The sequence below is a fragment of the Sinohyriopsis cumingii genome, chromosome 14 (assembly GCF_028554795.1).
Source record: "Sinohyriopsis cumingii isolate HCF-2022 chromosome 14, ASM2855479v2, whole genome shotgun sequence".
Taxonomy (NCBI): domain Eukaryota; kingdom Metazoa; phylum Mollusca; class Bivalvia; order Unionida; family Unionidae; genus Sinohyriopsis; species Sinohyriopsis cumingii.
In genome coordinates this window covers 95,446,779-95,464,235 of record NC_142974.1, presented here as the reverse complement: position 1 = coordinate 95,464,235, position 17,457 = coordinate 95,446,779, and the positions used below count along the sequence as shown (strand labels likewise).

The 17,457-nt window shown below is 35.3% G+C and overlaps 2 protein-coding genes across 5 annotated transcripts in view; one reads left to right on the top strand and one right to left on the bottom strand.

The window, feature by feature from the left end:
* The window catches only part of LOC149784426 (DENN domain-containing protein 3-like), a 432,202-nt gene that overhangs the window by 83,317 nt on the left and 331,428 nt on the right, over positions 1-17,457 (bottom strand). The window lies entirely within an intron of this gene.
* LOC149784427 (uncharacterized) lies at positions 1,049-11,851 on the top strand. Its single transcript, XM_089933332.1, has 4 exons — positions 1,049-1,213; positions 9,739-9,812; positions 10,882-11,236; positions 11,519-11,851. Exons 1-4 carry the CDS (start codon positions 1,049-1,051, stop codon positions 11,849-11,851), a joined length of 927 nt encoding a protein of 308 aa, XP_089789458.1.

Genomic DNA, 17,457 nt, shown 5'->3' with positions numbered 1-17,457 from the left:
TGGTGGCCAGTATAATTGGTGGAGGAAGAACCCTGGAAAATCCTGGAAAGAACCACCGACCCATGAGAAGCTACTGACAGGCTTTCTCACATACTAACATTAGCCGAGCCTGAGACTCAAACTCACGCAGACAGAGGTGAGATGGCAGTAATCCATAACGGTGAGCGCTTTAGACCACTCAGCCACTCGGGGCCCCATGTTTGAAAAAAGATCCAACACTGAAGGCGTTAATATGCCTGTAGTGTCCTGTGACATGGTGATCTGACAACAGTATTTTAATGACTGACAATAATAAAATCCAAGAAGTCCTTGTCTGTATTCACTACAATTCCCAGTTAATGTCCCTGTCCAAGAAATTTATAGATGAGCACTTTATATTTCTAGAGAATAAATAATTTGAATAAATAATTCCAGTTCAAATGAAATACTGAACACAACAAATAATTCTGCTTCTAGATCTTAGAGCATGATTGAATAATTTCTAGAAAAAAAAAATTATGAAGCCTAGACCTAGGTCACAATTACCATTTTCTATATAAAAAAAACTATTACTTTATGAAAAATTTCATTCTGGAAGATTCTGTTACTAAAACTATAATAAAGAACAAGGTAAAGATAATATCCTTGACAAAGACCAAGATAATGATCCTAATATATAACCCACATCTTTATACAAATATTAGCTATATATTGTTTACAAAATAAAAGTTACAGATCAGGTACAACATGAACTTCTTTTGGACAAGGTCAAGTACAAAATACAATTATAATTTATAATCATGGAGAAACACTAACAAATACAAATTAAATATAATAACATTAGAAACAAGGACAAAGGACTTGTTACCAAAATTGAAATACTACATTCTGCATGGGGTATCTGAAGAAGATACTATAAACTCCAACTCAGCATATGGAACCAAAAATCAGAAGAAAATGGGCATGATAAATTAGATGATAAAAATGATCATGAGGATAGTAAAGATTGAAGTTTTGTCACTTCCACACCCTCACATCCTAAGGAAAAGGATCAGTACCCCTTAGAAGAATGGCATTCAAAGCCAGGGGAAACAACCCCAGTTCTAGGATAAAAGACACCAGAATGACCATACCAAAACAAAAGATAACAATAGAGCAGTATAGGACACAAATTAACATAGGGAACATGAAACTGAGAGGACAGGTTGGAAATGGGATAGATGAACAGATGGATGTGATAGAAGAACAACTGAAAACAAAAGACTGATAGAACAACATAGTGATTACAGAGAAATGAGTGATGATAAACCAGAAAATGTTGCAGAAATGACTGAAAATGAAGCAGAAAACAATGACATAACAAAAATGAATAAATACTAAATCATACAAATTAATAAAACCTTACCAATCAAAATATAAGGAAATATATACAATTCTACTGTTGTCATGGAGGCACAAAGCCTCCAAATGAAAACCCTAGATCAAAAGCAAAGAAAAGATAAACAAACTCCATGAAGAAACAAAAGACTATAAAATAAATGCTCTTGCAGGAAACACATAATAATAATAATGAAGTGAAAGTGTATATAGAAGAAAAACAAAATGCAACAGCCCAAGCAAATCACAATCCAAACAGTGTCTACACAGGAAGTTGCACAAGTCTGAAATATAACTGGAAAATTCAAACTTAAAATATGAACATATGGTCATGGTGGAAGAATAAAGCCAAAGGCACCAACGTAAGCACATGTATTTAATAGAACATTGATTTTTATATAGATAGTAGTGCATAAATTTTTATGGGAAATAAATTACTAAAACAAATACTAAATGATCTGACAATGCCAAGGCTGGTCCTATTACAAAAATCTATAGAAGACAATATATTATAACATATACACAACATACATGGAGAGTACGGAGATCACTGGCCATGATAACTGAAAATTAAGGAAACTATCTGTCATGTTTGCTAAGTCCCAGCTATAAAGTCAAGTATAAGGTATAATCTACCTGTCTGGGTAATATTACTGCGGCCTTGTGTTTGATCTCTAAAGATTGCCAACGGGCTAGTGTTAAACTCTTATGCAATGTTACCATGACCAGCCGGAGACTGGAAACTTGAGTTAGCAAAGGCAACCAGTCGCATCACTTAACAAAGGCTTGCCATTATCACACCTATATTTTAAAGGTTAGTTTGAGGATCAAAATGAAAGTCCACAGGGTGAACGTGGCATGTTCTTATCCATCTCCACATTGACAGTGATAGGGACACTGTCCGCTAAGTTTGATTGGATCGGTCCACAGTGATATCCAATCAAAATTGAGATAGAGGGCATGATTACAACTCAGACTCAAATGATACCTTCGGAAATCATAAAGTGTAATTTAGCATTTGCCTGGAAAGATTGCAGATCAATAGGGTTTCCTCCAAGAAATAAGCCACACATAATCTGGCAGCAGAACTAAGAGGTAGCTTGTGGTCAGAATTAATTTTGTAACTCACTATTTATGTTACTTTATAGTAAACCAGTGTATTTATTAATGCATTATGTTAGAATTTACACATGTTTGAATTGTGAATTTGGAAACATGTTTGAAGTATGTAAGATTAGATACTATGGATGTATACATATATCAGAGCCTGGATATTTGAATATTTGTGTACTTTGTATGAGTTTACTAACAAAGTTTACTCTCGAGATTACTAACAAGCTAATGTCAAGGAACAAATCTACACCACTTCCAACTACCTTCTCTCCAGTCAACCTTCCGGACATGTTTGCAAATTTCTTCCATGACAAAGTACAAACCATTAGAGATAAGCTTGACACCACAATTTCAATTGACTCATTGTCACGATACAGTTGGGATACAGAATTTCAGCGGCAACCATTAGCAGCATTTGAACCCGTCTTTATGGATTTCGTACGTACAATCCTAATGAAGAGTACACCAAAGTCATGTGAACTTGATCCAATTCCAACATCACTGCTGCTTGAGTGCTTAGATCCAGTATTGCCTTCACTAACCGATGTTATTAATACCTCTCTCTCATCAGAGGAATTCCCATCATTTTTCAAAACTGCCATCCAAGGTGTAGAGAGGTGCATTTCTGATGTGAAATCATGGATGACATGTAACAAGCTGCAGATGAATGATGATAAAACTGAGGCCATTCTGATCACAACACAAAGACTTTCTCATTCACATCCTTTACCTCAAACAATAAATATCAGCAACATCAAAATTAAATTCACACAATCAGTATGAAACCTTTGTGTTACTCTGGACAGTACTCTCACATTGCATCAACATGTCATGAACATATGCAAGGCTGCATATCTTGAGCTGAGACACATCAGCTCCATTCGCAAATATCTTTCAGCTGATGCCACTAAAACACTTGTTGTCGTTGTAGGGTTTAACGCCATTTTTCAGCACACCATAGGCTATACATGGTGGCCAGTATTAATGATGGAGGAAGAACCCGAGAAATCCACGGAAAGAACCACTGACCCTCGAGAAGCTACTGGCAAGCTTTCTCAATATCTACTCCAGAAACTTCAAAAAGTTCAAAACACAGCTGCTTGGATCATACTTACAGTACCACAATCAGAGCACACCTCCCCACTGCTCTGTACCCTTCATTGGCTTTCCATTTGATTCAGAATCAAACACAAAATTTGTTCTCTGTGCTACGATTCACAGACAGACTCCAGTCCAACATACCTATCTGACTTCACCCACGTGTACACACCAGCAAGATACTTACGCTCCTCTTCTGACCATCGTATACTCATTATTCACACTATGAAAACAAAGTCATATGGACAGCATTCTTTTGCATACCAGGGCCCAGCAACATGGAATGAATTACCCACTGAACTCAGACACAAAGACACAGTGATCCCATTCAAGAGTGCTCTTAAAACTCACTTATTTCGACTGCAAGAACAAACTTAAAGACCTAATAATATTTCCTACCTTAAATATTTTCAGCATGTTTTTTATGTTTTCTAATTTTATGGTATTTGTTTTTGTAATCATATCATTATATATGTTTTTTTTATTTTATAGGTGTTGTCTAATGTTGTAAATCACTTAGAGCTTCTAAAGATTAGGTGCTATACAAAGTCCTCATTATTATTATTATTATTATTATTGTAAGGTAAAGATATGTGTCTGATTATTGTGATATTGTTTAGTATAATGGGATTGGGAATATGTACTTATGTGACAGAATTTATTGATGTATGTATAAGAAGTAATTGATACCGTGCTGTATTATGATGTTTGTTTTACCATACAAGAACATATGGGTATCTCAATGTGAACAAATGCATGACCGAAGAAATTTAATAGCTGATATCTGATAATAGGCTGTATATAGTGTGAGATGAGAAGGTTAAGGAAAAAGATTGTACCTTGTGTTTTCATAGGAAGCTTCTAGGGGACAGATAACTTCCGGTTCTATTGGGTCCCAAATCTTCAAGAGTTGGAGACTGAATTGAGACTGTAGCCAAGAAAATCCAAGTTGACAGAAGTGTAGTTGTGGGGGAGAAAGTGGAGGAGGATGAGAACAAGGAATATGGAGAAAGGTCAGGGAAGAAGTGCATAAGGAAATGGGAGAAATAAAAGAGAGAAAGGATACAACAGATGAGTAGAAATACAAGGACAGGTGTAAATCAATCTCACACTGCTAATCAAGTGATACAATAGGCTTATAAAAAAGGGTTGAGCAGAAGGAGTGTAATTGGAAATTTGAATCATTTGATTATTGAATTGTTATTAAATTGTTATTCATTGAATTTCAACCCTTTTGTATATTTAACCATCTAACTGTCTGCATTGCTGACTGGGGGCTCGGAGCTTTAATCTATCTTTCGCTAAATTTAACTTCCAACAAAACAGAGCCTGGGTAGGACTTCTATAATAGTTTAAATAAAATATTGGGAGCACCCCACCCCAACCATATAGTTCCCCACATTATCCATTGACAAATATGTCAATGGATGTGAGTACATAACATGTAACAAATTTAATTTAAACAAAAAAAAGTGTTAAAAATATAGGTATAGAGAACATAGGTATAGAGAAAGAAACCAGGGGACTGAATTCGAGAACCATAGAGTGCAATTCTTATAACCTCCGCAAAAACAAAAAAGTTTTAATAAATAAATTGTCTTACAAAAACCCTTTCTGAGCTTTTACTGAATAAACAACACATAATATCAGGAATGGTACAAAAACACACAAAAGCCACTAAATGTTTTGAAAAAGCTGTTGGGGGTGTCATAACCAAGGTCTTTAGCTTATTATAGTTTAAGGTTGAGGGTGTGCCCACAAATAAAAACTGGAAAAATAACTTCATGGAAAACTTTTGATGTAGACTGTTTTCTTTAAGGCATACTGTTACATGTAAAAATTAATGGATCACATACTAAATGTGTATGTGCCTCCAAATACAACAAAAAAAAAATAGAATTTATGAATAAATTGTCTGAATATTTACAAAATTATTCCATGGGGGTTTCAATTGGGTACTATTCCATACTGACAGAAGTCTGGGAATTTCTGTGAAAGATAAATTGTTAAAGGAGACAAATCTAAAATAAAATTATAGATATATAAAGATATTTAAATTTAACAGAAGGGAATTTACATTCTCATATGGAATAAGTGAATGGCATATTGGACAGGTTTTGTGTCTCAGAAACAGGAATTGTTAGCATTCAAGAAAGTAAAGATTTAAAAATTTCTGATTATTCAGTGGTAGTTCTAAATATTAAAAAAAAGGGGAAAAATGGGGAACAAGAATATGGAAATTGAACAACAAAATATTAAATGATACAAAATATAGAGATATGATTGGAACAACTTTACAAGAGAAGAGCAGTATCTTATCAATAACGAGTGGGAAGACTTAAAGGGAAAAATAAGAAGATAACCAAAGCATAATGTTGGGTATGAAAGGGAAAGAAAGATATGCTAAAAAGTGAAATGATAAAATTAATTGTGTAACAACATGTGTGTGTGTGTGTGTGTGATTTAGATTATTAAAGTAGCTTTAACAATTTGTGTCATATCGCTATTATGTCTGCAGTTTGGCAGTTTATAATGATGTCTAGCACTGGGGCATCATGACGAAGACATATAGAATCTATGTTGGGTACTGGACCAAGACAAGGAAATCCCAGTCAAGGGTTTATATTATTTGTCTCCCCACAAGGCTTGCCCAAGTGGGGAGACATATAATATAAACCTGCGACTGGGATTTCCTTGTCTCGGTCCAAACCCCAACGTAGATTATTTTTCTCACCCAATATTTCCTTTAAAGTAAAAAGAATTCTTCACTAGTTTTCATGTTCAATGTTTACATGCGGCACATGAATATAAATATGTTAATGAGGGCTGTGGTTTGTCTGTTGTGTCCGAAGTACACAGTTTATACGCGTGAGCAAAGAAAAATAACAACAAAAAACGTTGCATAATAATGAGATATTATCACATTTAATGTTTTATGAAATTGACAATAAATAATTAATATTTATTACAAAACACTTTTATTTTCATCAGTTCCAATTTTGAAAAGTTATACTGTAAATAATAAAATGATATTGGCAATTCAGCTCTACTGTAGTTAAACTTAGTACAAGCTGTAACGAAGAGTAACATCTTTCTTTAGTATTCATGGGTAATTAGAGATCTGTGTTACTATCATATTTAACTATTCTTTTCTTTGGAGGAGGTGAAACTGTGTGTGACATACCTGTGTTGTCCTTAATATTGATTGTAAAATTACCCCCATGTATAACAAACCCTCCAAAAACGGACTCTAGCAGATAACCATGTGCCAAACTTTCAAGTTCAAGGATTCATTGAACATATATTTTTCTGTCCTGGAAATATGGCAAGTGCTACAGTGAAATTTGCTTATGGATTAATGTGCTGATGGATAAATGATTCCTTCTGGCTGGTAAGTGTATTATTTGTCATTAAATATTGTAGGTATATTTTTGATTCAACCGGGGCACAATGGAGATGCTTAACAAAATTAGAAAAAAGCATGTTTTATATAACACTTTTCTGGCTGTTACTAAGTTTTCCGTATTTGTTAAGAGAGTTGGTAGGCTATGAAGTGTATAGGTCTATAGTCTATATGCATGGAGCAGTGTTTTCTATTATATTGTTAATTTCACACAGCATTGAGAATTTTATCCTATCTGTAGCACAGTCATTTTCAGGTCAGCGTCATTAAATGTAGCTAACTATATAATTTGTTTCACACGAAGTAGTTAAAACTAGTTAAGTAGCTTTAGCTACATTTAATGGCGCTGATTTAAAAATGTACTGAGCTAGGCCTGCATATAGGATAAAATTGACCATGCTGTGTGGAACAAACAAGCATTATACCAAAAAAGCTCGACATCATATGCGTTTGTCTTTGTCTCTCTCAAAATGTTTTTGTATGGTGTGTTCTCAAAGATGGATTTAACTTAAGTTACTGTGTTTTTGTTATATATTTGTTGCTGTTGTTGTTGTTGTTTGATTTCAGTACAACTATGTCGGGCACAGCAGAAGACAACAAGGGTTTCTTTTTTTAAAGTAGTTCTGAGCGGTGTGGACACCTTGACTGAGACGACTGGTCTGAGACGACTAGACTGAGACAAGAAAAGTAAGGTTAGCAAACCAAGTAGATTTCTCTGTCGAATGGGTGAGAAATGTTACATCATGTCCCACCCAGTCACATCATCCTGACACCAGGACAACTGGACCTAACACTAACCAACCTCTTAATGCTAAGCACCAAGTGAGGCAGCTCCTAGTACCATTTTTATAAGCCTTTTGTATGACTCAGCTGAGGTTTGAACCTGCAACCTCCTGCATCTGAGGTGGATATTCTAATCACTTATGGCCACTGAACAACACAATTAATAACCAAACTTAAAAAAGGTCAAAATCAGAATAAAGAAAATACAAGATGTGGAAATGAGGGGACAAAAATAAGAGCAGGGAAATTTGGAGAGTTATATAACAGGCAAGAGGACTATACAGAAGGGAAGAAATTAGAAAAAGAAAAGACAATTACAGAAATTTAGAGCTGACAACATATCATAAAAAGACAAAGAAGAAAGTTTTGACACAAACTTGTTACCAACAATTATATACTTTACAAAACATTACTGCAGAGAAAACTGAAAATTACTGAGGGAGTTACAATTTAAAAAATTAAATGAAACACATAAGAAATTATGTGAGGATTTAATTACCACAAAAGAAATTGAAGATATAATAACAACCTGAAAAAGGAAAATCACCTGCATCTAATGGCATAATGTCAGAATTGTATCAAATGCCAACTTTAGAATCATTGTATAATATATATTTCTAATCGGGGATAATAATGACGATTATGAGAGAAGAGATAATAACAACTATATATAAAGGGAAAGGGCAACAAAATGAATTTAAAAAACTGAGGCCCATACCTTTATTAAATATAGATTACAAAATATTAAATAAAAAATTTTCAGTAAGGGTTAAAAAAAATGTATGTCTGAAATAATAAACAGTAACCAGAGCTGTGGCGAGAAAGGTAGAAATATCCAACAATCTGAATATACAAACAGTAATTCATTACCTAAATAACCAAAAAAAACTGAGTTGTAGTATGCTTTAATGTATGCGACCTTACACCTTTTATAAAACTATTGTAATTGTGCTAATATTATGGAGTGAAAGGAAATTACACATAAAAGTACTGGTATCATTGCCAGTCAAAATTCCCTATTTACCCAAGCCTGTTTCAGGATTTTAATGATTAACAGGCCTGCTTTTGCTGTAAGAAAACAAAAGACAAATCTGCCAATCATAAACAAATGCTTTCCATTGTGTGGAATATTATAATTTTGTTCAGCCAAAACATAAAAGTAAAAATAGATTGATGATGATCTTAGTTTATCTATATTCAGAATTTTAGCCTTTATTATTACCATTCTTTCATTAACAAGTAACAGCTATGCTGGTTATATGCCTTGCACAACTCAATGTGTATACCTTTTCAAAAAGATTACCTCAATTTGTATAGCATTGCTTATGTCAATGAAAAAGAGTAACTTGTGAAAAAGAGTAACTCGTGACCAAATGGATCAACATAAGGTATCACAGACTAGCTGAAGTGATATCTGGAAGAGTGTGATTTGGTTGAAACAATGAATAAAGCAAAATCTGCACTGAATATGTTTGGGAACAAACAAAGATTCAAGTTACACTAAGCACGATTTGCATTATAGTACAGCCTGGTCTCCTGGGTAAACTTGAATGAGCCCATGAATTATCAAGTCTTTATTTACCTTTTTTTATTTAATGTTGGAGAAATCAGAATATATGCACATGCAAAATATTAACAAAAACAATCATAGTAGTTTATAACAGTTGAGTAAGTGTTGGGACACAGAGAACATAATTTTTTACATGCATATACATCTTTGGACATGGAAAAAATTATTTTTTTGTGTCCCAAGATTTACAGCCATTATGGTAGTCAACAAAAAGATCTTAAAAACTTTCAAGCTTAGACCCTGACCCATGGATAAGGTGACCCCCTTCTTCCAGGCCTTTATTTTTTCCTAACTTATTTGGCTTGTATGTGAGTATATACGGTATGTAGGAAAAATCTTAGATAGAAAGGGATTTGGCAACAACTTCTCTAAATAGACTAAAATCCTTTATACCAATATCTTTTCATGGGTACAGGTAAATGGAGAGAAAACTAAAAGATTTAGTATAAAGAGTTCAGTAAGACAGGGATGCCCCCTGTCAATGCTATTGTAAGTAAATAATAGCAGTAAAAGGCTTGTGCTCAAAAATTAACAATAAAAAATTGTCAAGACACCTAATCTCAAAGAAGAACTAAAAATGACTGCACAAACTTTATAACTGACCATTATTCCTTCATACATCTTGGCCATTATTCCTTCATACAGCTGAAGAAAAGTTCTGCAATTTTGGCACAGCATTGGAATCACCAATAAATCATGATAAAACAGATCTTTCAAATAGAAAACTGGAGGGGAATCAGTCTTGACTACCCCCTTACCTGATTCAAAGAAAGAGTCAAAGCATATGGGATTGTCTTTGGAAAAAATGCAGTGATAGAAACCTTTAAAAACATATTAAGAGAAGTGGACATAAACACAGGCATATGATGTCTCTAGATATACCGTATTTCATGTTATTTTTCGTACATGAAAAAATGATTATTAATTTCAATGTACAAAAAATTATATGTAAAATAAATAATTATCATTTTGTGGTAATTACCGTGTACAAAAAATAAAGGGATCATAGCTGACAAGGCCTGTGGAACACGTGACACTCAACAACCTAGCGTACAAAACTAATGTACAAAATTGGTCTCATTCTGCTCAACTCAAGAAAAATCTGTTGTTATTTTGAGAGAGAGAAATAAGAAAATAATCTTTATTGTTCAGTTACCTGTCAGTTGTGTTATTCTTTATGTAAACACTACAAGGGCACTATTATATTCCATTGGCAATTAAAACCTAATAAATAAATCATTTTGGTTGTAATTATGAGATCCATTTTCACTGTGCCACATGGCTATGCAGAGGTAATATACATGCTAATTAAATACGCTTGACCTTTAGCTTGGTTTTTTCTAGTAAATACTGGATTGAAGACCAGTTTCACTTCCCCCATAAGTGCCTCGTGATCCCATGAGATGAGATGATGCTGGTCACGTGGTTGGTCTACTGCATGCTGTAGTCAGTCCTTGTTTTCTACTGCCACGTCCACAAGACATTCTACACCTGGCACACAATCCACAACGACGATACCCCCTCCGAAAATTGAAGACGGGTGTTTTTCACTTATCAGGACAGCAATCAAAAATCAAGGATTATCAGAAAGGGCTGCCTGCCTCATCATCAATTCATGGAGAAAATCAACTAAAAAACAGTATTGGGGTCATCTCCAAAAGTGGATGCTATTTTCAAATCAGAGACAGATTAATCCATTTGACCCACCTGTGACTATTGTTATAGAGTTTTTAACAGAATTAGTAGATAGAGGTTTAGGTTATAGTTCTGTAAATACAGCTAGATCTGCAATTTCATCATCAGTTAGTCTTACTTCTAAATCCAGACTAAGCAAGAATATTTTACTTAAGAGATTTATGAGAGGAGTGTTCATTACAAAGCCTTCATTTCCAAAATACACTTTTGTGTGGGATGTGCGGCTTGTGTTTAACTATTTTCTCTCTTTACAAGGTAATGACCAATTATCATTACAGGAACTTACTATGAAGTTAGTCATGCTGCTTGCTTTGTTGACAGGACAGAGGTGTTAGACACTTCACCTTATGCAGACAAATGGCATTAAATTTGGTGTAAACAGTGTACAAATACACATTTCTTCATTGCTGAAACAATCTAAACCAGGTAAACACCTGGAGCCTTTTGTTTTTTAATCTTATCCTTTTGACAAAAAATTTTGTGTTGTTTTTTGTTTACAGTGTTATTTGCAACGGACCAAGGTTTTGAAAAATTCTGAAACACAGTTATTTATTGGCACACAAACTCCACATAAAAAGGTTGCCAAAAGAACAATATCAAACTGGATAAAGACTGTTATGAGAAAGTCTGGTATTGATACCTCAGTTTTCCAGGCTCATAGCACAAGGGCTGCATCTGTTTCTGCAGCCTGTGCAAAAGGGGTACCATTGGGTACAATTTTGAAGGCAGCTGGCTGGGCTAGTGCCTGTACTTTCAGGAAATTTTATAAGAAGCCTGTTACAGACCAGACTGAATTCAGTACAAAGGTTTTGTCTGCATCCAGAATTGTATAATGGTAATGTAATGTATATCTTAATTTTGGGTTGTCTGGTTTAATATCAACACATAAAATTTCTTCTTTTTCGGTTTTTAGTTGTTGTTAATCAATTCCATAAATGGAAGCCTCGCTCTGAAATCTCATGGGATCACGAGGCACTTATGGGGGAAGTGAAATTGATAAATTAAACAAGACTTACCAAGTCAAAGTTTGATTGTAATTTCATGAACCCCATAAGTGCCTTAGTGATCACATGCCCACCCTTAATACTTCCCACCCAATAACACATTGAGGCTTCCATTTCTTTTGCTCTCAAGACTGACTAACCACGTGACCAGCATCATCTCATCTCATGCGATCACTAAGGCACTTATGGGGTTCATGAAATTACAATTAAACTTCGACTTGGTAAGTCTTGTTTAATTTATCAAATTCTCCTCAACAGATCAAATTAAGGAGGCTCTACATAGGGAAATGAGGCTACCCATTGGGTATTGAAAATGCATACGACAAGTCCATTAGCTCAAGAAAAATATTAATTTACTGATACTTGTTCTGAAGCCAGCTGAAAAAAGGGCAAATGATTTTAAGAGAGAGAGAGAGAACAACAAAGCAACGTGTATATAAAAATATTTTTGTATTATAAACCTAGCATGTTATTTTCAAGGACATAATTTGTGATCCAACGTTGAATGAATGCACAAAACAAGAACAAAAACATGATGCAATGAAACATTCATAATTGTCAAGAATTTTACAAGTCTTCCAACTCAAAACCCTCAAACCATTCACATTCTTCATCACTGGAAAGACTTTCCAATGGAGCTGCATTGTCACACCTTATGTAGTGGTCCTCTCTACCATTTATTACATTTGAAAGGCCAGTAACTTTGAAGCTACTGATTATCATGTCCTTTTTTTTCTTTAATTCTTCATTGGTTTCAAAAATCCAGTCAATCATCTGCTGCTTTTAAGGGCTGGAATTTTTTCGGTTGCCTCCTCACCAGCTTCCCCGGTTGTAACCTTCATGTACGTTGACCATTTCTTCCGCAGCAGTCCCTTGAAAGGCTTATTTAGATACACATCCAGTGGGTGTAGTTTACTTGTGCATCCACTGGTGATTACTGCCATTGTTGTTCTGGATTTTTTCATGGAGTTTTTTACTCCTTCAGTCAAATGGCCACGGAATGAATCCAACACTAGGAGAGAGGGTGTGCGCTTCGTGTGTACTTTCCGAACTTCTTCAATATAATCCAACATTAGGTGTTCATCCATCCATGCTTTTTGTTGAACTTTGATGACAACTCCCTTTGGGATTTTTAGATTTTTTAAGTTTCTTTTTCCCCAAAAGATTATCATGGGTGGCAACATGTCACCAGATGCCAGGCATGTCAATACTCAAGTTATATGGCACTTGTCACTGCCGGTACCTCTAATATGCACCTCTCTCGTTCTGATTCTATCAATTATCTTCTCTGGAACCAAGTCGAAATGCAGTAGCATTTAGTCCATATTGCCAATTAAATGTTCATCAAATTCCTCATCCTCCCAAAGCCTTCTTAGATATCTGGTAAAGCAGTCTATTTTTTCCTCTAGCTCTCGAGGTAGTTTTTGAGATATTGAAGTTCTACATCTCAGTGCATGTCCATTTCGCTTGAAAAATCCATCAACCCATCCTCCTGAGCCCCGAAACTTTAGATTTTCCTCCTGAATAACTGCAGTAGCATAATTTTGTAACATCTCAATTGTTACAGGCACGTGATGGTCCCGCATACAGAGTAACCAGGATAAAATTTCCTGCTCCTTCTCATGCGAATACATCAAGGGTCGGCAGGCACCTGTGATAGATCCTTTCTTTGTCCTTTGAATATTTTCGAAAAATCCATTTTCATCCAGCTTGATAAAGTGCTTGGTGTAAGGTGGTATTCTGCAGCTATGGGCCTAATTCCACATAGTTCTGCCTCCTGAACAATTCTTATTTTATCATTAATGTCCCATTTCGTATACTTTCCTCTTACTGGTAACTTTGCAGTACCAGGACACTGGCTTATATCCCTCATATCTTTGCTGTAGTCCAGCTTGTCTACTGCAGGCTCAGGTAAGTTTTCAGCAACAATGGGCGCCTTTGCAACAGTATCTTTGGGTATGATGGCATTATCTGCTGCATCAATATTTGATTTCTGCAGTTCAACATCATCTTTTACATTGGCGATCTCGGTAACTGAAGTAACAGACAAGTGATGGGTTTCACCTTTGTCTTTTCTGGGCCATCCAGGTCCAATTTTCCGCCGTTTGTTTGGTGGTTCAGTGCATTTAGGTGGTGGTGGGATAAAAGTCTCTCCCTTTGGCAGGGGTTTGAAGAAACTTAATAATGAAGACATGCCCAAGCATGAACAGACCAAGATCTTTGAAGATATTAACTACCGGTATATATAACTCGAACTCACGGAGTTAATGACTTTTGCATTTATGATTAAAAGTAACTGGGTTTTTATAGTTTTTTACTGCATTACAATATTGAGCCAATAAGGTTAATTGCCAAATGGTCTGTGGTCTTCGTGTCTTCCTGTAATGGGATATTATTATTTTTACTGGATAAATAAACTCAAATGGCTTTTGAACTCGTTTTCAAATGCACGCTTTGCTTTGTTACACCAACTGACGTAATCAAGTGCGCTCATTAATGACGCTGTCCAGCTGTTGATGAATAGCAGTATATATTGTAATGACAACAACAGAACAAATACATCAATCATTATATTTTCTTGCCGATACAAAAGACAAAGAAGGTCAATAAAATGAATGTGAATAGATTCTCAGTTAACAAAACAGTTGCCCTTTCTGAGTAAGCTGAGCAACGGGCTTTCTACACACTTATAATTGGTGAATTCTTTGGAAATCTTTCTGTACATTTGAAACTTCAACACAGAAGGGGCATTTTTCAGATTTCTTGGAATTATTGGAATTGAAAGGACTTTTAGGAAACAAGAATTCATTCACCATGCTGTAAGTTAATTTAATTCTTTCACTTCTATATTTTCAATTACGCAAAACTTGTTTGTTTTGCTATTTCTTGTTGCGTAGATTAAGACACTGGAGTTGTAACATGGTATTGATGGCCAAAGTAAAGGATCAATGAGCAAAATTAACATACATGTATTACTTACCCCGCCTGGATTCATGTTTGGTGACACACTCCTTCTTCAAAATATCTCAACCATTTGAAAATGAATTGACAACTTGTGCCTCAGTTAAGAACATGCCCAAAGTTAGTCATTGCTCATAACTTGCTTAGCAAAACAATACCCTGGTCATTTAATGTACCTAAATCGAACTTTGATATATTTTTGAATCCGTTTGAAATGGGAACCTGTCTTCAGTTTTAACAAAATGAAATAAAAATAATGGATAAATAAAAAATAAAAATGCAACTAAAACAATGATTTTATCTCTTATTCTAGGCTGTAAAATTTAAAGGGCTGTACTTTTTTATCTTCACAGAAGATCATTTTATGTACGAAAAATAATAGGATGACCGAAAAAATATTAAATTTTGTGTACGAAAAAATATGATAGAATGAATTAATTATTATTTTTATGGCTTGATGGTGTACAAAAAATTAAAGGGTATGAAAAATAACATGAAATACGGGGTAATGGAAATAGTAGAGGCTGCAAGAACCTATATCAGCAGTAATGTTTACTACAAATCGACAGAATTGAGAAATAAATTGTTAGACACTTTAGATAAGAAAATATTACATTTTATATGGTGAGGGAAACAGCATTACCTGCCAAAAGAGTATTTATATTGAGAAAAAGGGAAGAGGCCCACTTATTCCTTCCTTAAATAGGGGCCCCGAGTGGACAAGTGGTCTAAAGCGCTCTCCATCATGGATCACTGCCATCTCACCTCTGTCTGCGTAGGTTCGAGTCTCGGTCTCAGCCAACGTGGATACGTGAGAAAGCTTGCCGGTACTTTCTCGTGGGTTGGTTGTTCTTTCCGGGGTTTTCCCGGGTTTTTCTTACACCATTAATACTGGCTGCCATGTATAGCCTATAATGTGCTGAAAATTGGCATTAAACCCTATAACAACAACAACAATATATATATATATATATATATATATATATATATATATATATATATAGGCTAGGTTTCATATTGAGACATAATTACAAGAATTTTTTACAGGAATACAAATTATTGGAACTCAAAGAACCCCAAAGGAAATTAGCTTATATGAGGGATATTATTTTTAAATAGAGAGGGAGAGATTATTTAGATAGAAGACAGATACAATAAAATATACAACAATATCAACAAGAATTCACTAGAATTACAAGAATAAAGTACAGTTTAAAAAATCCAGATGTAGAATTAAGGCATGTATGGGGTACATGGGCAGGTTTAAAGTCAATGCAGCAAATACAATTGTATAAAAAAACATTTGAGTACCATCTTTCAGACAATAATTAACTGGGACTATGAAGGGGTTCCCTGTCATCTACCCCAATTACAGCATAGGAGAAAATCATACCAAAAAAAGTAACACAGTTTATAACACTCACTGGTGGGGGCCCCGAGGGGCCAAGTGGTCTAAAGCACTCACCGTTACAGATCACTGCCATCTCACCTCTGTCTGCGTGGGTTCGGGTCTCATGTTCGGCCAATGTGGGTATGTGAATAACCTTGCCAGTAGCTTCTCGTGGGTCGGTGGTTCTTTCCAGGGTTTTCCTGGGTTCTTCCTCCGCTATTTATACTGGCTGACATGTATAGCCTATCTTGTGCTGAAAAATGGCATTAAACCCTACAATAACAACAACAAAACACTCACTGGTAGGTACCAAAAAAGAAAACAGGTACAGAGAGGGACCCATATCTTCTTTGAAGTATGAGGTATTGAGACTGCAGGGCTATGCTACATGGCTCACACCTGCAGAGAAGCCAATTAAAACTGAGAACATGTAAAATGGATATCCAGTACCAAAAAAAATCTGTGAAAATACAAACATCTACACCTAAAAAGAAATTAATAAAAGTCAATCAGGTCAAGCAGAAATTAACTCAGTTTTGGACATGGTCAAGTCCAACATACAATGTTACATTACAACAGCATATATTGAAATAATAAAAAAATAATTTAAAAAAAAACCTAACACACAATGTAAATTAAATATACATAACAATGGGCATAACTCACACCAAGACTGTCAGGATGATGGACAATCAGTGGGCATAACACACCAATACTGTCAGGAGGATGGACAATCAGTGGGCATAACTCACACCAAGACTGTCAGGAGGATAGACAATCAGTGGGCATAACACACCAAGACTGTCAGGAGGATGGACAATCAGTAGGCATAACACACCAAGACTGTCAGGAGGATGGACAATCAGTGGGCATAACTCACACCAAGACTGTCAGGACGATGGACAATCAGTGGGCATAACACACCAATACTGTCAGGAGGATGGACAATCAGTGGGCATAACTCACACCAAGACTGTCAGGAGGATGGACAATCAGTGGGCATAACACACCAATACTGTCAGGAGGATGGACAATCAGTGGGCATAACTCACACCAAGACTGTCAGGACAATGGACAATCAGTG

Excerpts from the sequence above, each read along its gene's own strand:
- LOC149784427 (XM_089933332.1), top strand. The coding sequence starts at position 1,049 with ATGGCATTCAAAGCCAGGGGAAACAACCCCAGTTCTAGGATAAAAGAC. Across the intron at positions 1,214-9,738 it reads GGATAGATGAACAGATGGAT|GTAAATGGAGAGAAAACTAA; the intron begins GTGATAGAAGAA and ends TCATGGGTACAG. Across the intron at positions 11,237-11,518 it reads AATACACTTTTGTGTGGGAT|TGTTATTTGCAACGGACCAA; the intron begins GTGCGGCTTGTG and ends TTTTGTTTACAG.